The 24,204-nt window shown below is 39.7% G+C and overlaps 1 protein-coding gene across 1 annotated transcript in view; it reads right to left on the minus strand.

The window, feature by feature from the left end:
- The window catches only part of Aatf (apoptosis antagonizing transcription factor), a 94,011-nt gene that overhangs the window by 69,640 nt on the left and 167 nt on the right, over positions 1-24,204 (minus strand). The window contains exons 2-4 of the mRNA XM_051183357.1: positions 22,784-22,972; positions 18,715-19,146; positions 18,153-18,290 (exon numbers count right to left, since the gene is read on the minus strand). Coding sequence (XP_051039314.1) covers positions 18,153-18,290; positions 18,715-19,146; positions 22,784-22,972 — 759 coding nt within the window. The remainder of the gene's footprint in view (positions 1-18,152; positions 18,291-18,714; positions 19,147-22,783; positions 22,973-24,204) is intronic.

The following is a 24,204-nucleotide window of genomic DNA, read 5'->3' on the forward strand; positions in this document are numbered from 1 at the left end:
TGTTCTATACACAAAGGGAAATGCTGGGTGACAAATGGGTGTGAAGCCAGAAAGCTGCCAGGTCTGCAAAACATTTTCTACTTCAATTTATAAGCAATTTTGCAGTAAATCATCAACCAGAACCTGGAATCTCAGGAATCTCTGAGTGTCCAAACCACATTATATCACTTATCAAAAAGAGAAGGAAAATAGTTTAAAGACATCTCATTTTTCAGTTCTAACTCACATCAAAATCCAGAAGCTTTATATAATCTATTATTCTCTTCTGGGTAAGGTTTTAGTGCTAAAGATATATATTTCAAGCAAAAGTGACACTATAGGTTGATGTAGATCATCCCTCTATCCCTAGAAGTACTGTATCATGTATCCATTACCATAAGAAATATTCCTGAGTTATCTGGGAATAAGCACACAACTATTTACACCCCCTCCTTCAATACAAGCAAAATGCTCACAATCAAGGCAAGCTGACAGGTTCACCAGTAAGCAGGTGGAAAACAGGTGGGAAACATTCCAAGAAAACTGAAGGCTACTGAAGAGGAAAATGGAAACTCATACAAGACAAAGAAAAAAGCTGGGCTGCCTCTTTGTAGTCAAACCCTTCCCCCACCCTCAGCCCACAGGCTGCCACTGAGCTGTTCTCTTCCCCATAGTTCCAACACTCCCCAGAACGTCATATAAATGGAGTTTTAAAGTGAATAACCTTTGAGGTTTTCAGCTAGCATAATATCACTGAGATTGATTCCCTTTTATTGCTGAGTAATGTACCACAATTTGTTTACACATTTGTCCAATTTGTTTGAAGGACATTTGGGCTGTTTCCAGTTTTGCTGATTATGAATAATGCTGCTGTAAACATCCATGTACAAGTCTTCGTGTTAGCGTGTTTTCATTTTTCTAGTAAGATTTAACAGTGGGATTGCTGCATCTAGATCATATGGTAAATACATGCTTATATTTATTTTTAGAAACAAAACTTTTTTTCTAAGCTGTTTTTTCCAAAATAGCTATAGTTTTGCATTCCTACCAGCAACCTAGGAATCCCAAGTTGGTGTCAGTTGTTTGTTTCCACATATTCTAATGGGAATACAGAGGGATCTCCAGTGAGGATTACAATAACATGATTGGGTGAGATATCTTTCCAGCTACATATTTGCCATCATACATTGCTTTGGTAAGGGTTCTGTCCAATCTTTATGTTTTATTATTTATTTTTACATATATCTCTTTGTGTGTGCATGTGAGTATGCACACAACATGGTGTATATGTAGGTTAGAGAACAACTTTCAAGAGTGAGTTATTTCTTTCCACCACTGTATCCCAGGGAACTGAATGTCTTCACATTAGTGACAAGCATGTTTACCTGATGAGCTATATTACCGGCCATTGTCCATGGTTTTTTTCTTTTAACAAATCATTTTTATTTTTTTAATAATTTATTTAACTTTTATTTTATGTGTATGTGAAGGGGTCAGATTTCCTGGAACTAGAGTTATAGACAGTTGTGAGCTGCCATGAGGGTGCTGGTCATTGAACCTGTGTCCTCTGGAAGAATAGTCACTGCTCTTAACTGCTAAGCCATCTCTCCAGTCCCTTGTCTGTGTTTTTAAATGAGTAACTTTATTGTTGTGGTTTTTCTAGATGAACATTTTTTGGGGGAAGTGGGGGGTCTGGAATATGATTTGCAAGTGTTTCCTTCCATTCTGTAGCTTGTCTGTTCTGTAATACAGAACAGAAGGTTCTACAGACAGCAAAATCATTAGTCCCTTCTTTTATGTACTGCATGTGTATCTGTGCACCACATGAATATAATGCCAGCAAAGGTCAGAAAGGGTCACCAGACCTCTTGGGACTAGTTACAAAGGGGTATGTCTATATGTGGCTGCTGGGAACTGAACCTAAGTCCTCTGCAAGAGCAGTCGGTGCTCTTAACCACTGAACCATCTCTCCAGCCCCATGGACTGAACTTTAGATATGGTGTCTAAGAAATCTCTGCCTAACTCAAGGTCATAAAGGTCTGGAAAACACATTATGGTTTTATGTTTTACTGTAAGTTAATATAAACTAGTTTGCATTGATTTAATATAAAGCAAGAGACATTGGTTGACGTTCACTTATTGTGTAAGACTATTCACTTGTTTTTATGAATTTACTTATTTTTATTTTATGTGAATGTTTTGCCTACATGTAGGTATATTCAAGTAATTGCCTGGTGCCCTCAAAGGCCAGAAGAGGGCATCAGATCCCCTGGAGTTACAGATGGTAATGAGCTACCATGTGGGTACTGGGATTCAAACACGGGTCCTCTGGAAGAGCAACTAATGCTTTTAACTACTTAACCATCTCTCCAGCCCCTGAAGATTATTCTTTTGCCACTGTAAAGACTTGTATCTTTGTAAAAAGTCACTTCTGAACTCTTATATTCTAATTAATTTTTTAAAGTAACCCATAAAGGAAGGACAAGACTTGAGTTCAATCCCTCATAAAAAGGAAGGAGAGAAATGACCCCCTAGAGTTGACCTCTATAGATACTCTGTGACAAATGCAGCCCCACAGTAACCCTATATACATATCATACACATATATACATAATAATGAATAAATAAAATTTTAAAGGAAAAAGTATGGATCAATCTCAAAAGAATTACGCTAAGTGAAAGCATTAACAAAAGCATGACGAGCTAGAATATAGTCCAAAAAATTGCTTAAATAGCATTTATAAGGCTGAGTTCCACCACAAAAAAGGGGAGGAAATATTGAGCAGAACTTAGGGGCACATGCCTATAATCCCAACACTTAGGAAGGAAGCAGGGAAATCAAGAGTTCAAAGTCATCCTCAGCTTTGCAGAACCTGGCTATGTAAGAACCAGTTTCAAAACATTCCCCACAGAGGGATACTCCCTTAACCTAGAGGCAAGAGGGAGGCCCTAGTCCCTACTCCAAATGACTTGATAGATTTACATGACCCCTCCTGGAAAGCATCACCCTACATGTGGAGTGGTAGTGGTGGGGAGGTAATGGGGGGGGGGGAAGGGAACTAGGATCGATATGTAAAATAATTAAAAAAAAAAAAAACAAAAACACGTGGTTGGTAGGGGAAGGAGAAAGAAGGGGAAAAGACTATGAATGCTGAAAACCCAGAACCACTCACCTCCTAGACTGCTAGTATCCAAACAGGAGACTAGAACTCCTTTAGAGGGTAAGTTCATAATGGCTAAGATCCACCAAATACTAATGAGGGATCTTCTAAATAGCACAAACCACTTTATAATAGGAACCACAGAGCCAGGTGGTAGGCAGTAGCACACACCCTTAATCCCAGCCCTCAGGAGACAGAGGGAGGAGGATCTCTGAGTTCAAGGCCAGACAGGTCTACAGAACAAATTCCAGGACAGCCAGGGCTATACAGAAAAACCCTGTCTCAAAAAGCCACACATACACACACACTCAACAACAATGACAGAAACCACAGAACAAGCTACATCCAAAATGCAAGGCTTTTTAATCAACTTTTTGGCACCTTACAGTTAAAATTTAAGCATAAAGGGTTACTAAAAACCTTAAAAAAAAAAAAAAGGGATATTAACATTTAATGCTGGAATTAAAGCAAAAGAGGAAAGTAACTTCGAGAGTAGGAATACACTTCAGAAAATATGAACCATGCACATCTTCCAAGAAATAAGACAAAAATACAATCAAAGTCATAATTTAAAAAAAAAAACACTCATAAATAGGTATAAAAATGTCTTAGCAAACAGGAGGGAGTAAAAAAGCTGAGATGAAAGAAGAAAACTATAGGGCAGTCTAATACCAAATGAAAGGTCTCCCAGAAGGAGCAGAAAACTGAAGGCAGAAGGAAAACAAAATAATTTCAAGATGATTCTCTAGAATCAAAAACTCAGTTTCTAGACATAAAGTCCTCTAACTAACCCTGTATAATAGATAAAACATATCTACTACATCACGTAATGACATTTCAGAACTCTGTCGAGACTCCAGTTTCTGGGGAGCAAAGGGGCACAATAGTATCAGGACTCAAAATGGTTTCTTCCTTGTCAATACTAACTGGAATCTGGAGGACAAATGAACCCCTAAACCCTGTCAATCAACTGTGATTGACTTGATAGACTTACGATATTTGCAGAAAACCAAAATCTAAAACAATCCGAAAAACAAAGAACAACCAAACAAAAAACCCTAAAACCTTAATCCTGTATCCTCTGTTCCTTTTCTCATCAAGCATAAAACAATTTGCTTCGGGAAGCCACAGAAGCAAGCAGGCAGCTACAGTGATATCTGGGTAACAGTTATAACAGACATCAGCATGACAGCTAGGCCTTAGAAAGGTGCAGATTACAAGTCAAAGGCTCTAGGAAAGACTTCTCTGAAAGGACAAACTAGCAAAATATTTCATGTTAATTTTTCCCTTAAATTTTATTATTTTTATGTGTATTAATTTTATGTGTATTTTGCCTACATACATGTCTATATACCACAAGTGCCTGGTACCCTAAGAGGCCAGAAAATGTTGGATTCTCTGGGACTGGAGCTATTATAGATGGTTGAGTCTTAAATCACATTTTAAAAAACAAAGAAGAAAAGAAAAAAATCAGGGGCGGGATAGGATGGCTCATATTTAAGGGCACTGGTTGCTCTTCCAGGACTGGGATTCACTTCCAGGACTGGGATTCACTCCCAGGACCCCACATGGCTGCTCACCACCATTTTTAAATCCAGTTCCAGGGGCTCTGATGCCCTCTTCTGGCCTCCTTTGGGCACCAGGCACACATACTTGTGCATAGACATACATGCAGGCAAAACATCCATGCCCATAAAATAATAAATTTATTTAAAAAAATTTTTTAAATCTTTTTTTTTGAGATGAGTTGTGATGGTCTGGCCTTGACTCATCCTAGGTTCAAATAATTCTCCTGCCTTAGTGCCGTGAGATGCTGGGACCACAGGTGTGCACCACCAGGCCTGACTTTCAGTTGAAACCTTGAAGGAAATCAGAACAAAATCTAGAAAAAAGTTGGGGACTTAATCACAACATGGAAAACTAAACCAAATGTGGTTAATTCTTGTAATCACAGTGCTTGGAAGCTGAAGAACTGTCACTATTGAGGTCAGTACGACCTACAAGGTGAGTTTCAGGCCAGCCTGGACTGCAGAGTAAAACCAAAGATGATGAAAGGATGGATGGATGGGCAGGTAGGCGGGTGAGTGGGTGGGTGGATGAATGGATGGATGGGCAGGCGGGCAGGTAGGTGGGTGAACCAACAGGAACTCTGACTATATGGATGGGTGGATAGAACACTAAATCTAGAAAATAGCACAATGTGTGGGAAAGAGTATGAATATTTCACATACATATTTATTTTTAAAACATTAGCTGTGAAACCAGGCAGTGATGCTACATGTCTTTAATCCCAACACTTGGGAGGCAGAGGCAGGCCAATCTCTGTGAGTTTGAGGCCAGATTCATCTACAAAGATACACAGAGAAACCCTGTCTTGAAAAATAAAACAAAAAACCTAAAGAACATCAGCTGTGAACAGTTCTTACACAAGTATGATAATATGATCAGTGAATATTGATCTAGCCAATTACAATAACCAGAAGGGGCAAATAAACAGCATGGGCAGAAAGTAAGTATGAGTGCAATGGGAGCAAGAGCTAAGTCTTCACTTTGACATCTGAGAGTCAACAGACAATGCTTAAAACTGAAGAAATCAAGTATAAACATGGTAACTAGAGAAGGAAATCTATATACTGATGTTACAGGACAGTGATTTATTGCAAACAGTACACGCAGCAGATGAATGGTTTCCATGACAAATTCTGTAGAATAACTACTCTCATTTATATTCATATATGATTTGGATAAAAACTTAAAGGAAAAAAATCCTGAACAAGTATGAAAACCTGATGGAAATAAGAACAAATTCTAGGAACTAAAATGACTATAAAACAAAGCAGGACAGCTTTAAATGTTCATAATACACTCTAAGTAAATTAATTATATAGGGAAAGAGCATTCAGAAAACAAATGGCCTTTCAGAGATTCAAAATATAATTAAAAGGCAAAATAAAAAAAGAACCAGAGGGGCTGGAGACACAGCCAGTGGCAGAATCCCTGCCTAGAATGCACAAGACCCTGTGCATAACTTTCTAATTCAGCAATCGTCCAGAAAATAGACAGAAGTCAGTGAATGCAGGGAACTGTTAAAGGACACCTATAAGACTTGACAGCTGAGACAGATGGAGGGGAAGCAACAAGCACTTTACCCACTGAGTCACCTCTCTAGCCCTTTTATTTTCTTTAAATTCACTATTTTTTATTTTTAGATTTATGTGTATGGATGTTTTGCCTGTGTCTACGTATTTGTACTACATGAACACCCAGTACCTGTAGAGGTCAGAAGAGGGCACTGGATTCTCTGGATGTAACCCATTAACCCATTATGTGAATGCTGTAATATAATTCAGGTCTTTGGGAAGAACAACCAGTGCTTTTACCAGCTTTTTCTCCACTTTTGTAGCTTTGAAGCCTGTCCTGGAACTCATTCAGTAGACCAGGCTGGCTTTTAACTCACAGAGATCTGCCTGCCTCTGCACCCCAAGTGCTGGGATTAAAGGCATGCAGCACTAACACCTGGCTTCTCCAGACACTTTTTAAAAGATTTGCTAATTTTATGTGTAAATGTGATAAGTGTCTGTATGTGAGTGCCTAGTATCTTCAAGGTCAGAAGATGATGGTATTGGAGTTATAGGGATTGTAAGCAGCCATGTGTAGGTGCTGAGAATTCAACCTCAGTAAGAGCAGCAAATGCCCTTAACTCCTGAACCATCTCTGTAACCCACAATGACGTATTTTTTATTGATTATGGACACATTTCTAGGTTGAAAATTACTATCTCAGCATGAAAGTATTGGCCAGCATCTGTTTCCTATTGCTGTTGTATCATTATCAGAAGTGTGGCAACGTAACAGTACAGATTTTTGTCCTATTGTTTTGGAAGAGTAAAGCTCTGATAAAATGACTCAGAAATTCCAACACCACTGAGTACACCTGAGTGCTGCCCCTCAGAAAGTACAACACAGTCTGGTTTTTTTCACCCCCAGAATATTCAGGGATGTCATGCTGTGACTTATACATTAAATCCAGTTTATGAGAAGCTTACTAGATTCTGTCTCCTGTCTTTATCTCCCCTCCACACACAGAACTCCAGGTATATACAGTCAATCAAGCTAGCTAAATATACATATATAGTTAAATATACAAATCACGAGGCTCCAACATACAGTAGTCTATATTTCACTATTAATACTATGGAATAGTGAATCCACTGTGAAACACTAGCTACACATTAGGGCTGCTTCCTACCACATCTCACTATTTCTATTTTTATTTAATAATGCTGGAGATTGAACTCATGACCTTGAATACACTACTACACAAGCACTTTACCACTGACCTCTCACCCCACCCTTGGGGGTAAAAATATTACCAAGCTGGGTAGCCCATACACATACTCCCTGCAGTCAAGACTAAGGCAGAAGGATTACAAAATTCAAGGCCACCCTAAACGTCACTATGTAGCCAGCTTGGGCTACATAGTGAAACCCTGTTTCTCACAAGGCTTTAATCACTCAGAGTCAGAGATAGGTGGATCTCTGTAAGGTAGAAGTCAGCCTAATCTACATAGCAAACCCAGGCTAGCCAGGGCCACACGGTAACCTTCTTTCCAAAAGAAAACTTCCTTCTGCCATGAAAATGAATTATCTGACAAGCTTGGTTTCTGTACTTTTTAAGCTGCCCTTAGTTTTCATTGCTCCTTTGTGTGGTCAAATTGAAGCTCATCTTTTCAAGGTAGGTGGAATCAATGAATAACAAACCAACACCACCACACTGGGGGCAGGGGCTGTAGCCAGAGATGGAGCACTAGCCTAACACGGGCCAGTCCCGAAGGTCGGATCCCAAGACATACATACACAGAGAGAGAGAGAGAGAGAGAGAGAGAAGGGTGGGAGAGAGACAGACAGAACCAGTCTAGCACTCCCCCTCCTGGCTCTACCACATTATTATATTGGAAAGTTCTTGCACTGCGACCTACCTTACTGTCTATATAACATAAATGCCTAGTAAACCAGCTTGGGCAAAGTAGGCATTCATGGGGACCAATATTCCTACATAGAAACCCTTCTCCAAGAGCTAACCAAACAGGGCTTACATTGCAAAACCAAGTCAACAGGTATTATGTAAATGTCAAATGGAGAGTTATTAAAAAATGATTGCCTTCATTTCCCACCTACAGTTGAGGAGAAATTAAAGATCAATAATGCCCTGTGGTGGCAAGAGTGAAGGAAAAGGAATGTTACAGACAAGAATTTAAATTGTTATAATTCCTCTAAGGAACAGCATGGCAATATAAACCAAAAACATAAAGTACAATTCCTTTGTCCCAGCAATTACATTCCCTGAGAGAAAGCCTTGTGCAAACCAAAAGGCATCTCTAGCTACTTGTGACTTTTTTGTTGTTTTGTGGTAATGAGGACTGAACCCAGGCCTTTAGCACGCTAAGCATGTAGCTTACCAACCCAAAGATCCACCTGTCTGCCTGCCAAATGCTAGGATTGAAATTATACACCATCATGCCTGGTGAAAATACAAGTGTTAATGGGGTAATTTTACACTCTTTTTCATATTACACTTATTTGAAACAAGTAGTAATCTATAGGACTGGAAAAAGGCATCAGCTCCTCTGGCATTAGAGTTACAGATGGTTTATGAGCCACATGTAGGTGCTAGGGACTGAATCCAGGTCCTTTTCAGAAGCAACAAGTACTCTTATATCTCAGCCGTCTCTTCAGCCCCTGACATAAATAATAATAATAATAATTTTTTTTTAGGGAAAATTAGATGGACAGTGGCTCCAGTATGGAGGAACAACAACCCATAGCTATGCAGTCAGTAGTTACCTCTGGGGCCTGCCACCACTTCAGCCCAGGAAGCAGTCCAGAAGCAGGCTGTCAACTTCACAACAGTAGGTCCTATAGCAGGTCCTGTAGCAGTTAAGGACAGCTTGCCCACTCACTGACCAATGACAGAGCTCCATGGTCTTTGGCAACTCTTCTGCCCATGTTACGGCAAATGCAAACCCTATAAATCAATTTATAATATAGCTAGACAGGAAGACTGTAAGAGATCACAGCTCCAGCTCCCATCTACAAACAGTTACAGTCCCAATTTTCTAGTCACTTTGAAAACGTTCAGGCAGACTGGGCATGGTGGCACTAGCCTTTAATCCTACTACTCGGGAGGCAGAGGCAGGTAGATCTCCAGGCTAGCCTGATCTACAGAGCCAGGTCCAGGACAGCCAAGGCTACACAGAGAAACTCTAAGAAAAGAAAATGTCCACACAAAATATCCAGAAGTGCCAGCACCACTTTCCCAGCCAACAGTTCTATCACTAGAATGAAGCTTGATCTTAAAGTGAGAAAGACACAAGAAACTGAAGAAGAATCTGACTCCTGTCACTTAATCTAAAGGATACAGAGAAGACAGGTGCTATAAAATATCTGGAGCATTCTATTCTCCCATAGCAAAAGTGTTTAATGAAGCATTACCTGCCCATCTACTTATAAGAAGAACTAGAGCTGGGTGGTGATGGCACACACCTTTAATCCCAGCACTCAGGAGGCAGAGGCATCTCTAAATTTTAGAACAGCCTGATCTACAGGACAAGTTTCAGGACAGCCAGGTCTACAAAGAGAAACCCTGTCTTTAAAAAAGAGAGAGGAGAGGAGAGAGGGGAGAAGGGAGAGAAGAGGGAAGAGAGAGAGAGACCAACCTAGAAAGATGGCTCAGAGAGAGCACTGGCTGTTGAGGTCCTGAGTTCAATTCCCAGCAACCATATGGTGGCTCAGTGTAATCCCATGGGATAAGATGTCCTCTTCTATGTACAGACAGGCAGACAGACATGAAGACAAAACACCCACATGTATAAAATAAATCTTTGAAAGAGGAGGAGACTTGGAAATGTAGTCAGTGGTAGAGGACTTGCCATACACACACAATGTGATGGGTTTGAAGCCCAGTACCAGATGGGAATAACAAAGAAAATATCTGCTATTATAAATGTCCTAGTACCTCATCCTTGGTATTGTCCCCTGGAATCTTTATACACTTTAATAACTGACTGGACAAATCTGGGCATAGTGGTATGCCCAGATAACCAGAGTATTGGTTATCCTAATACTCTAGATGAAGCTAGAGAATCACCACAAATTCAAGACCAGCCTGATCTATATAGCCCAGCCAGGTCTAATGAAAAACTTTATTCAGTGACTAAAGCACTGTAGTACAATCGAGAGGACTTGAGTTTGGATCCCTAACACCTATGTAAAGACCAGGAACAGCAATGCACATACAAACACACACACACACACCCTAGTGCTATGGGGTAGAGACAGGTGAATTCTGTAGGCTTACTAGTTAATCTACTCAGAATGAAACAGGAAGTTCCAGATTCAGTGAGAGACACTGTCTCAAAAACAAAGTGAACAAGCAATTAAGAAAGACATCCTTGGTTACATATTCACTCCTTCACAAGAACACACACACACACACACACACACACACACACACACACACACACACACACACGGGTGGGATGGAGGAAAGGGGGGAGGGAGGGGGAGGGAGTGAGGGGATATAAATAGGGGAGTCAATTGGCCTTTGGTGGCAGAAAGCTGTGATCACAGAACATGGGAGGCAGAAACAGTTCTTTCCCTCCACCCATGGGCTCCAGGGACTAAACTCAGGTTGGTAGGCCAGGGGGCAAATACCTCCACCTGCTAAGCCATCCACCCAGCCCCATGAAAATACCATTCTTTAAGTGCTATGGTCAAATTAATATAACATATGTTAGTCTATGTGGCTGGAGCCATGGTTCATCCAATAAGAACACCTGTTGCTCTTACAGAGGACCAGAGTTCAGTTCCTAGCACCCATATGGTGGCTCACTGCCATCTGTAACTCCAGTTCCAAGGGATCTAATGTCCTTTTCTGACCTCTGTGGGCACTACACGCCCAGGGTGAACCTACATACTCATAGACATAAAATAAATATATGTATTAAAATAAAACTTCAGCCAGGAGGTGGTGGCATATGGCCTTTAATCTGGAAGCAGAGGCAGGTGAATCTCTGTGGGTTCCAGGACATAGAGAAACTGTCCCCAAAACAAACAAACAAACAAATAAAATTTCAAGACCCGTTAGTCTATTCAGCAGAATATGATGGTGCATGACTTTAATCCCAGAAGTCAGAAGGCAGAGGCAGGCATATCTTTTTTACTTTAAGGCCAAACTGGTCTACATAGTCAGTTGCTGAACTGGGCTACATAGTGAGACCCTGCTTCAAAAAGCAAAATAAAACAACAAATAAAAATCTATTCAAGTCAAAATTATTAAGGGTCTTGAGAAAAAAAACCACAGAACAATGCGGGAGGTGTGACTATAAAACATACTTTACTAATAATAGAATTTGATTTTAAACTAGGCAAGTAAAAAATTCTAACAGTTCCTCAACATTTATATTATATTATACGTATTCCTGGTGTTTTGCTTATGGGAAATATCAAAATGTCAACCATTGTTTCTATTAAAGGTCTTTAATGATATTGCATTTTAGACCTGTAATGAAACATGGTGCTCACTGCAGTTTGTAATGCATCTCATTAAACACATTAATAACATGCATTTAACTAAAAGGTCAACTTACTATGGTTAAAGTTTAGCTTTCCTATAATCACTTCATTTAAAGCTGTATAGCAAACTTTGGGAAGATAACAGAGTACCTGACACAGACATGCTCTCAATTCTCCCATCTTCCCAGTCAGGCATTCTTGTTAAAAATTCACTGCCCAGCTAAGGTACAGCTCAGTGACAGAACACTTGTTAGCATGCACAAGGCCCAGGGTTCATTTCCTAGCACTGCTAATATACTTAATATTTTTATGTGGAATAACAGTTACAATATTAGTTTTTTGAGAGTGTCTCACTATGTAGGCCTGACTATCCAGGAACTTGGCTATGTAGACCAGGTTGACCTAGAACTTGAAGATCCACTGAGATTAAAGGTGGGGCCACACCCAGCTAGTAATAAGATTTTTAAGGCTGGAGTTCAGTAGTTAAGTGCCCATGTTACTCTTGCAGGGGACTAGGTTTCACTCCTGACACCCACATAGTGGCTCACAATCTAATATAATTCCATTTCCAATAGAGCCAATGCCTTCTTCCTGCCTCCAGATGCAACGAGCATGCATGTGATTCACATAAATATATGCAGAAAAACACTCACACATAAAAATAAATAAATGTCTTTAAAATCCTTATCTTTTAGCCATGCACACAAAGATTTACTGAAAAAAGAGAGAGAGAGAGAGAGAGAGAGAGAGAGGACATACATTATTTATTTCACAATGGTCCAGAATAAAGAAGTTGTCAGTAAATTTGGCATGAGTACCAGTCAGGCAGTAGTGGCATACAACTTTAATCTCAGCACTCAGGAGGCAGAGGCAGGCAAATCTCTGTGCTCAGCCTATTCTAACAGAGCAAGTTCCAGGATAGTGAAGGTTACACAGAGAAACCATGTCTCAAAAATAAAAAACATAAAAATAGGTAGGTAGGTAGTCAGGTAGGTAGGTAGGCAGGCAGGCAGGCAGGCATGAGTTAACTACTTAAGCTAGTGATATTAAGTGGAGGCTCAATGTGCTCACATTCCTACTATAATATAGGTTATGTACATAATGTAGTTTGTATAATTCATCTGGCATGTTCTTATATAATCTGCCTTCTTCCTTACACATCATTGTCACCAACATAAAAGGCCTAATCCCTGATGTTAAACTTGTTAAATAAAAGTCAGAGAGGGAAAGCTAACATTTTTGGAGAAGTAGCTTTATGTAAAGAATATCCCTTAATTTTGTTAAGGTTACTCTATGGCTTAATCTTAATCTACACAGACAATAGGAAGTCACTTCATAGTTCAAGAGATATTATTGCCAACATGTAATAGCAAGATGCCTGGAGACTAAATGCAAGTACAAGGAAAGTCAAGAAAAGTAGATTTAAGTGAAGAATGTACAATGACTTGTTCTCAGGAGTCTACAGTGCTAGGATAAAGCTACAGCTCCACTGCTTTAAAAATTATCAGAAAAACTCTGAAGAGTAAACAAAGGAACAAGGAGAAAACATACTGAGCATACACAGCCCACAACCTAAGGACAGAATCCTATATTCACTGCAGTTTACATTGGTAGAGAGAGGAGCTTGACAGGCTGGAGAGATGTCTCAAAGGTAAAGAGTGCTTACCACTCTTGCAGAACTGTCAGTTCCCAGCACTCAAGTAAGGAAGTTCACAATTGCCTGTAACTCCAGCCAGGGGATCTAATGCCCTCTTCTGGCCTCTAGAAGTACCTGCATTCATATGCACAAACGTACACACATAATTTTAAAAATTAAGAATCTCTCTCTCACACACACACACACACACACACACACACACACATTTAGAAAGCTTGTGAAGAGACCAGAAAGGTAGGAGACCTAAGCAGTGTATTTAGTGTCACCAAAGCTCAAGAAAAATATTTCAAGGTATTTTTGACCAGTGAGATGGCTCAGCAGGTAAAAGTATTTGTATTCAAAGTTTGATGATCTGAAACCACATAAATGCAAGAGACAAGTTACTCCACAAAGTTCTCTGCTTCCACATATGGGCTGTGGAATGTATGCACATGTGATTGCTAGCTCGATCTTGCCATATTTTCATTCTCTCTCTCACACACACACACACATAATATATACATACATATACACACAAGAACACACAAAAAATAACTTAAAATAGTTTTAAAAATACTTGATTGAATGCTTCTGCAAGGCAGTAAGGAAATTACTAGAAACCTACCTTTCCATAGCAGTCCAAGAGGCCAAGGTTTATAAGTATTACAGCAGAATATAACACTAGACAATAGGTAGCTTCAAATACATAGGGATTCTGAATACTAATAAGATTATAAAAAACACTGAAGACAATGGGGATGATAGTTATACCAACGAGAACTATCCACAGAGCTGAACATTGCCCAATGTCTTTCAACAGAAAAAAGATAACCCTGGTACCTAATTGTTATGATTCGATGTATGCCACACACTGTACAATTGTGCTTTACATTGATTACATCCTTTAATTCTCACGACCATATTAGTCCCGTATTACTATAAAGTCACTTGCCCAAAATCACAGAGCTAGTCGAGTGTTGAGATGGTGTGTTAACCCAGGCAAGGTATTAGGGTACTTGTACTCTAGACATGGTAGCACATATGCCTGTACCCCTAGTACTAGGCAGATGAAGACAAGAGGATTAGAAGTTCAAGGCTATCCTTAACTACAAAGAGAGTTGGAAGACACCCTGGGTATATGAGACACTGTCTCCAAAAAAAATAAGATTAATCCTAGCAATCGAGTTGGAAGCAGAAAACTTAGGAGTCGAAGGTTATTTTCCACTACACAGCTAGTCCAAAACCACTAGGGCACATGAGGCCTGTCTAAAATTAAACAAACATAGGCAATCTAACTTTACCTGCTCTATAAGACTAAGCAAACCAGGTATGATAGCTCATGCCTTTAATCCCAACACTCAGGAGGGAAGGGTGGGTCTAAGTTTGAAACCAGCCTGATCTACATAGTAACCCAGACCAGCCAGGGTTATTCAATGAGAGTTGGTCTCAGTTAAAAAGATGAATAAAAATTAAAAAAAAAAAAAAAAAAAAAAAAAAAACCAAAATGAGTAAGACTCAATAATAGAGAGTAAATTCTACTGTTTGATCTGGAATAATCAATTATCAATTCTGCCTGTTTCATGCCAGATATATATATATATATTATTCAGAGAAATTGTTATGAAAACTAGTCAGATGGAGTGTATATAACATATTAAATCATACTGCCATAAGAGAATGGAAACAAAAACTGGCTACCTTTAGATGTGTAGAAATTCTGGTTATTAGATCCCTATCCTCTCAGTATGTAATACCAAATAAAAAATCCTTCTCCCTCCTACCACAGCCTACACAATGTCAGACTAACAGACTTCTGTCAGGATGACTGAAGTTCACCAGGAGGAGGCAATTGGTTAAGAACAAAAGATTAGAAAGATCAGAACTGTTATAAAGCAGAATTAAAGTAACATTCAAGTGACTAAAAAAATTAAGAATGTGATGCTGTGGTGGTTTGAAAGAAAATGGCCCTCAAAGGGAGTGGCACTATTAACAGATGTGGCCTTGTTGGAGGAAAAGAGTCACTGTGGGAGCGGGCTTGGAGGTCTCTTGCTCAAGCTTCCCCCAGTATGACTTTTAGTCTACTTCCTATTGACTGTAAAATGTAGATCTCTCAGCTATTCCTCCAGCAAATCTGACTGCATGCCACTATGCTCTCTGTCATGATGATAACAAACTAAACCTCTGAAACTGTAACCCACAACCTCAATTAAATGTTTTCCTTTATAAAAGATGCCGTTGTCATGGTGTTTCTTCACAGCAATAGAAACTCAAACTAAGAAAGATATCAACCCAGAAAAATGTCTGTATTTTAAAGTGAGTATTTATAAAGATTCAGGTAAGAAGACTAATGAGTAGGGCTGGAGAGATGGCTCAAAGGTTAAGAGCACTGACTGCTCTTTTAGATGGCCTGAGTTCAATTCCCATCAACCACATGGTGGCTCACAACCATCTGTAATGAGATCTGGTGCCCTCTTCTGGTCTGCAGGCATACATGCAGGCAGAACTGCATACATAATAAATAAATAAACCTTTAAAAAAAAAAAAAAAAAAAAAAGACTAATGGGTAATAAAAAAGACCTATCTGTAAAATGTTTAAGACAGCCAGGCAGTAGTGGCATATGCTTTTAATCACAGAACTCTGGTGGATTTTTGTGAGTTCAAGACCAGTCTGGTCTACAGAGTGAGTTCTAGGACAGCCAGAGATGTTGCACAGAGAAACTCTATCTTGAAAAATGGAAAAAAAAAAAGTTTAGACATTTAATCTAGGGCAGTTTATGTCTCATCCAAAGGCATCCTAAGAAATGAGAATACTAGGGCACTAAAAATAGCAAAGAAGTGCTCCAAAAATCTAAAAACAAAGACTGTATCGTGTATTTAAGGAGAAAAAAGAGGAGTCAGGAGAGAAAGTCAGATGGTTTCTTTTCTTCTTTTGAGAACTCACAACACACAATGGAGGATTCCTGAAAGATTACCCAGATTTCACAGAAAACAAACTTTCATGAGTATGGCAGGCTACAAAATTAACATTGTCCACAGGAAGTCATTCTAACCACATATTCTCCTACAAAAGAAATGTTTATGTCAGGAATGGTGATGCCTTTAATCCTGGCACTGGGGAAGTAGAAGGTAGATTTCTATGAGGCCATCCAGGTCTACAGAGTGAGACCCTATCTAAAAAGAAAAAAGAAAAGAAATCCTTGAAGTTGCACATATGCATCTTCAATTGTTTTCAAGTGATCCTATTTAGAGGCAATACCAAACCAGATGTCCTCATTTTTCTTCCAAATCTAATAAAGGGTTACTGTGGTAGTTTGAATGTAAATGGCACCCATAATCTCACAAGGAGTGGCACTATTAGGAGAAGTGACTTTGTTGGAGTGGGTAGGGCCTTGTTGGAGGAAGTGTGTCACTGTTTTGGTAGCCTTTAAGGATTCCTATGCTCAAGATACCGTCCAGTGTCTCAGTTGACTTCCTGATGCCTGCAAAATGTAGGATTATCACCTACTATTCCAGCGCCATGCTACCTGAATGCCATCATGATGATAATAGACTGAACCTCTAAACTGTAAGGGAGCCCCCTCAATTAAATGTTTTCCTTATAACAGTTACAGTGGACATGGTGTCTCTTCACAGCAACTCTAAGACAGTTACATTTTGGCTTTCATGGTTTTTTCCTTTGGGAGGGGGGTTGTTTGGAGGACGGTATTCTGGCAATGTTGGTTGCTCAGCATGCCCCTAAATCCCTAGGCACAAGGGATACTCCTCAGACTTCAAAGTAACCAAGACTGTAGGCAGTGCGCTTATTATATAAGTCTGAAAATACAAATGAAACAGCATCACAGTGTAAAAGTCAGGAATAGCCACGCCAACCAGGGCACATGTTTCCCTGTGCCCTGGCATTTTGGTGCCACTGGACACAAAGGAGGCAATATTATTTGAGGAAGACTACTAGTCTAAGAGAAAGAAAAGCTGGAGTTTTGCATATGCTGTTCATGAGCAAACTAACTTTGGGTGAGCCACTGTCTCTGGTTTTCTCGTTTGTAGAGTGAAGGAATTAGGAACCAAGTAATCTCTAAATTCCTTTTCTCTCTAGAATTCTTTTGAGTCTATAGCTCAGTAGTTCTCTTCAAAAATGTATTCTTCCCCTGTAGGCAGTCAGTCTCTTTCCTCACTCTGTTACCCAAAGGAAAGATAGGAATAACATCATTTAACTTGTTCTAAAGCCCTCCCTAACAGAGCAATGCATCCTTTAAGCGCCAGCATAAGGGCTGAGTTTAATTACTCATTCTCTCCCTCTTGTTCTATACCTACAGGTTTTCAAATAGTTTTCCCTAAGAATTTAAGAAGTAACTCAGCTAGGAGTGGTGGCACACACCTTAATCCCAGCACTCAGGAAGCAGAGGCAAGCAGATCTCTGTGAGTTCAAGGCCAGCCTGATCTACAGACCAAGTTCCAAGACAGCTGAAGCTACACAGAAAAGCCCTGTCTCAGAAAAAAACAAAAATACCAACAAAAATGAATTTAAGCAGTAACTCAAAAAGCCAAGGGAAGGATGTCAAGTGATATTATGAAACAGACACAGCTCAAGTACCTGATCTACTTCAAAGCTGTCTTCATTTAATAATGGGTTATACTACTATTTTTAAAAGAATTACTAATTATTTAGATTTCTGAATAAGATCAAGTATAAACAAAGAATTGGAACCAATATTCTATATTATAGTATCACAAAAGTTTTAAAAATCTTATTTTTTTTTTTAACATCCGACTCTGTATACCCTAAAATGATATAAGTATTCTTACTGTTTTTTAGAGCACTGGTAAATTCTGGGCCACCTTTCTCCTTGAAGACTGGAAAAACATCTGGTTGAGGTAGCTGATTGGTAGTCAACAGAGCTTTCTGTAGTTTGATCCTTCCTTCCAAGAGCTGGTCCCACAACGCTGAAGAAAAAAGTAAAAGAGAAGCCCATCTCTGAGTGAGGAATTCTTTCTGAACTGGGGACTGATGAGGGAAAAGAAGCAATACCAATCTCTAAGCAGCATGTACTATGAATTTCATGCCATAGAAGCATTCTTCATTCTAGAAAAAAATTCTCTCTCTTGGATGGAAATACAGGCTATGAGAGAGGAAACCCTAACTTCTGACAAAAGGAAAGGACACACTCTTCTTCTATCTTCCACAAGGCCTAGAGCAGATCCTGCTAAGCATAAGCTTCGAAACAAGAACTGGGGTGCAGGTGTCTGGGTAAAGTGAGGTATGTTACAGACTAATTAGAAGGGCACTGGACAAACAGAACAACAAAACCAAAAGCAGATTAATGCAGAAACCCTGAAAAACAAGCAAGCAGCAAAAGCATATACGCACCAATCTGATTCTTCACAGCTCTTCCTTTCTCCACTTCCTCAGAGACTTTGACATTGGAGAAGGTCATCACCACACCATCATCTTCACTGTTTCTGTCTCCTTCCCTGTCCTCTTCACTCTCACCTTCTAAGTTTTCCTCAGTATTTCCTTCTTCCATGCCACTCTCTTCCTCTTCCTCACTGCTCCCCAGGTCATCCATTCCTTCTGTAAATTTCTCATAATCACTAATACTCTGGAAACTGAAGCCTGGCATTTCTGTAGAATCCCTTCTGCCCTTCTTCTGAGAGAGACTGCTCTTTGAATCACTGTCAGCATCCTCTTCCTCACCAGCACTTAGTTCTTCTTCCTCCTCCTCTTCCTCCTCAGATTCCTCCTGACCCAGGCCCTCTGAATCCTCAGCTCTAGATCCTTCTTCATCAGATATTTCTTTGTCTAAATCATAAGAAAAAAAAAAAAAAAGAGGGACGGGAGCTTACTTAGAGAAAAATATCAGGCCACATCTTTCATTTCAATTAATGAACTGTGGCATCTACTATGAAAGCAAACATGTTATTGTGCTTTGTTCAACTGAACAAACATTTATTATATATCTACTATCTCTAAAATGCTAAGGAGAAACAAAGACAAACAAAACATTAGTCCAACCTAAAGAAATATAGTAAAGACACAGACACAAAAGGTATGATACAGGAATGAAAAGTGCTTTGAAAAAACTTCACACCAGCCATGGTGGCTCATGACTATAAATCTCAGTACCCAGGAGGTCGAGGCAGGACTGCCTTGAGTTCAAGTCCAACTCTGTTTACATAATGAGTACTAGACCAGCCAGGGCTACACAGTAGACCTTGTCTCAGTCTTCCCAAAGCTACATCTGAAAAATACTTTATCATTAGCTATTCCACATGGACACAAATAACAAGCACCCATCATGTACCATCTATCAAGACTAAAAAAAGGGTTTTAACATCTGCTGTGCTACTAAGTATGTAAATTATTTATTTTATTATAGAAGACCAGCATTAAAGAGACTTTGGACTTTTAAGTGTCTTTTGTCTTTTGTAATACTAATATGAGACTTTAGGGACAACACGCAGAAAGTTATGGCTTAAAGTGATGTGTCTGTCTACATGTTAAGTTGACAAGGGGTAGATTGTGCTGGGTTAGTTTTAACCCATTTGATATAACCTAAGATCACCTGAGAAGAAAGGTTTTTTTTTTTTGTTTTTTTTTTTTTTTTTTTGATATGGGGGAGGGCAGAGACTTACTATATACTCTTGGTAGACAAGACTGACCTCAAACTCAAGAGACTCACCTGCCTCTGTTTCCTGAATACAGGTATTGAAGAGGCATGCACCATCATGTCTTCATAAAGAATTATGTAGACCACGGTGATCTGCAGACATGTCTAGGGGGATTATTTTGATTGTTAATTGATGTAGAAAGACCTAGTTCATTGTAGACAGCAACATTCCCTAGGTAGAGGGTCCTAACAGTGTAAGACAGAAGAAAGAGAAAGCTAGCCGAGAGCAAGAAAGTAAAGATGCATGACCAGCTGCTTCTACCTCCTGCCACTGTGATATCCCTTATATGATGAACTAAAATCCAGAATTGTAAACCCAATTCTCCCCTAAGTTGCTTTTTGCCAAAATATTTTTATTATAGCATATATAGGTATGAAACTAGGATACCTGTGGAGAGAAGTTCATTGTCTTATGGGAGTGTTAGACAGGCATACCAATAATATATTACAACTTCAAAATAGTATATAGAAAAAGAGTATATAGAAAAGGTACCAAACTGGCACACACCTGTAATCCTGGCATTTGGAAGTTAAGAAGCAGGAGAGTCAAAGCAAGTTCAAGACCAGTTTTGTCTACATAGTGTTTCAGGCCCACCTGGACTACACAATGAATTCCTGCCTCCTCCCCACACTCCAATCCCCATCTTCCCTAAAAGAAAAAAAGGAACCACCTGACCTTCCAGGAAAATGTTAGAGATGACTTATGGAGACATTATAAATTTACATATGAAACATATCAAACAGTTCATTAAACTGAGAAAAGGTAAGGAAAAGAACGAAAGTAGAGACTACACAAGAGGATGTGAGAAGTGGAAGTACATGAACCTAGAGGGTGCCAGGAAATCAAGGCCAGTCCTGTGGAGGAAGGAGTCTAAACTTCACCTTACAGCTGATAAGCCACTTACAGCTCCTGGCTTTACTTATGCTTGCATCATCATTTAGAGATTTTTGTACTGTTCATCTAACCTCTTCTGTAGGAAAACATAAAAGGGTAACAACCATGATTACTGGATATAGTAAACAAGTTAGCATTAGCCAAGTAAAATAAAGTGTTTGTGAAAACATAAGTCTTTGGTACTTCTTTCAAGAAATATGCCTAAACTTGCTAAATATGGTGGTCCTTACCTCTAACTCCATCATGGTCTACATAGCAAGTTCCAGGCTAATCAGAGTAACATGCTAAGACTCTGTCCTAATTTTGCTTGTTTGTTTTTGTTTTGTTGGAGACAGGGTCTTACGTACCTGTGGCTGGATTTTGCTATGAAGACTAAACTGCCCTTGATCTCAGAGATCCACCTGCCTCTGCCTCCCAAGTATTGAGATTAAAGGCATGTGACCCCAGACCCTTCAAGATACTGCCTCAAAAGAAAATAAAAACCACACACACACACACACACACACACACACACACACACACACACACACACACACACACGTCCTTAAATTTAAAGTCTCAGATAGGCTGTCAAAATTTAAAACACAGTAGAACAACCCTTAAGTTTAACTAACACTCAAACAAAGAAATTTTCTTACAATATAGTGTAGGCATTAGAATCAGCCTGCTTTCATGTGAATTCTGGCTCTTAGCAACCATACCACTTTTACTTAATTAACCCTTCACTTTTCTATTTGTGAAATGAGGATAAATAATATCAAATTCTTGGGCTACTAGAAAGAGTCAAATGATAATGATGGTAATACTTTTACTTTTTTTTAGATTTATATATGCCTGAGTGTTCTGTCTTCACATACATTATGTGCACTTCTGGTGCCTACAGAGGAGCTGGAGTCTTGGTTGTGAGCCTCCATAAAGGTGCTGGGAATCTAACCTGGGTCCCCAAAAAGCAAGTGCTCTTAGTCACTGGACCAACTCTCCAGACCTTGCAGTAATATTTTGGGGAGACTGTGTCCCAGGCTCTCAGAACTTTAAAGAGCTAACTACAGTGGCTAACACATGGTGAGAACTCAATAAATTTTATCATCATGGCTCATGGATTAGCCCTCTTAAGTCTCTATCTAGCCTGCTAAGCTCCTAGAACTACATCAACAACTGAATCATACATATCATAACCTAAATGGTAGTTCCTGGGATATTATCAGTGGATTCTAATATGATCTTCCTAAAAGAAAATAAAAGGTATCCTCTCAATATCCATATCGAGACTTCTTCCATCTTGAGAAACTTACTATTGCTTAAAACTATAAGGTCACATCCTAATTCTTTCTTAGAAAAGATAGAAGCATTGTTATTTTTTTTTACAATAACAAAAGTCAGTTTCATAAATAACACATAGAGAATCAATATTAGACCTGAAAAACAAAAAGGGTCAAAATATAAAAGCAACACAAGTACCTGACTTTTTTGTTTTCATTACACACAAAGCCCTGCCAGTATCTTATACTGGCTCATTTCACTCATTTTAGGGTGAGCCATTAATCTGAACTTGGTAACTTGAATTTTAGGTTTCTTTTTCTTGTTTGTTCTTTTGAGACAGGGTCTCAGGTGTAGCACATGCTAGTACAGAACTATGCAGTCATCCTTGAACTCTGATTCTCCTACTTCAGTCTCCCCTGGTTCTGAGATAACAGGAACATGCCTAGCTAGGCTTTAGAACTCTTTAAAGGTAAGTGGTGACCTCTAAGGCCTTCCTAGTACCAAATCAATGGTCTCTACTAAATTAAATAGAGATGCAGACTTCCAGAAAGCATCCAGAAACAACAGTTTAATTCTACAAAACTAGGGCAAGAGTTTCCTGTATGTCTACTCACCAGATGAACCTGGCAGAGTCTGTTCCCAGTGGTCTTCTTTCCAAGCTTTCCTAGAAGTGGTCTTGCCAGAATACCTTTTGTCTGTATCCAAGAGGGAACATGATGCCAATTTTCTAATACTACTCACTGCCAGATCATCTTCTTCCACTTCGCCTTCATCAAACCTGTCAATCACTCTGGCTCTTGTGGCTATGGGGGACCAAAGAAAACAGAATCTTAGGCTTTAAAAAAAAAAAAAAAAATTTAATAGGAACCCAATTAAGCAATTTCAACCCCACAACCCACCTTTCTGTGCTAGGTGAGTACTCTTACCAACTGGGCTACATCCCCAGCCCTCACTGCATTAAGTTCTCTCTACAAATTTGCACTAACTTACAGGGAATTTATTTCTCACTTCTCGGGTGACTATCATTGCTTTCTGTTTCTGAATAGAAAGCTAACTCCCTGCATCTACTAGTGGACTATTCCTATGCCTTGGATACTATAAATCTGGTCTGATTCTTCCTTCCTTTTCCATGGTGTTTTTTGGAAGTTCCGAAGATTATGCAATCCAGGGCCCAAGTATGTCAGCTACATGCCCACGGAGCTTAATTCTTCCTTAATATATGGCAGTCACTCCAAAACCAGTCATCAAGTTCTATAGTCACTCCATCCCAACCCTCCAGTTGGCTTCACTCACCCCGGCTTAAACAAACCATCCTCACCTGATATCCCTACACCACGAATCCTAATCTCTCCTATTATTCCTTCTCACAACTCTCTGAATTAAGTCTAAAGCATAATTACTCCCAGCTAGTCTCAGAACAGGCTTATGGAGATTCAGTCTATCATCAGCACGTGGGCTAAGGCCTAAACATGCACCTGGCGGTGGTGGCGTATGCCTTTAATCCCAGCACAAGGGAGGCAGAGGCAAGCGGATCTCTGTAAGTTCGAGGCCAACCTGGTCTACAGAGCTAGTTCCAGGGCAGCTAGGGCTGTTACAGAGAGAAACCCTGTCTCGGGGGAGGGAGGGAGGGAGAGGGTAAGAAGGGGGACTAAACATGCTTAAACAGCAGTAAAGAAGCCTACTTTTTCATTTTCGAAGCAAGTTTCTAGAGGGGGTCTGTTTTAAACACACAAAAACCTGAAATTCATCATCAGACTTCCTTCTCTTTTCTAACATATTAGGAAGGGCATCCTAAATTAAACTGCCAGTCAGCTGCTGGTAGCTCCCAGCAGCAACTCGCAGCCAGAGCCGTGTGTCCGGCCCACCCTCAAAGTCTGGAAAGCACGCTTATAGTCCTGTCACTCTCCACCCCTCCAGGGGTCAACCCTCCCGAGACACAATTTTCCTCTGCGCAAAGGGAAGAAGAGCAGGCCGGAGGGCCAGCGGCCCGCCCCAGCCCACAGTTCCGCACGTGGCCGGCCCCAGTCAGGCCTCA

The sequence above is a fragment of the Phodopus roborovskii genome, unplaced genomic scaffold (genome assembly GCF_943737965.1).
Source record: "Phodopus roborovskii unplaced genomic scaffold, PHOROB, whole genome shotgun sequence".
Classification (NCBI taxonomy): domain Eukaryota; kingdom Metazoa; phylum Chordata; class Mammalia; order Rodentia; family Cricetidae; genus Phodopus; species Phodopus roborovskii.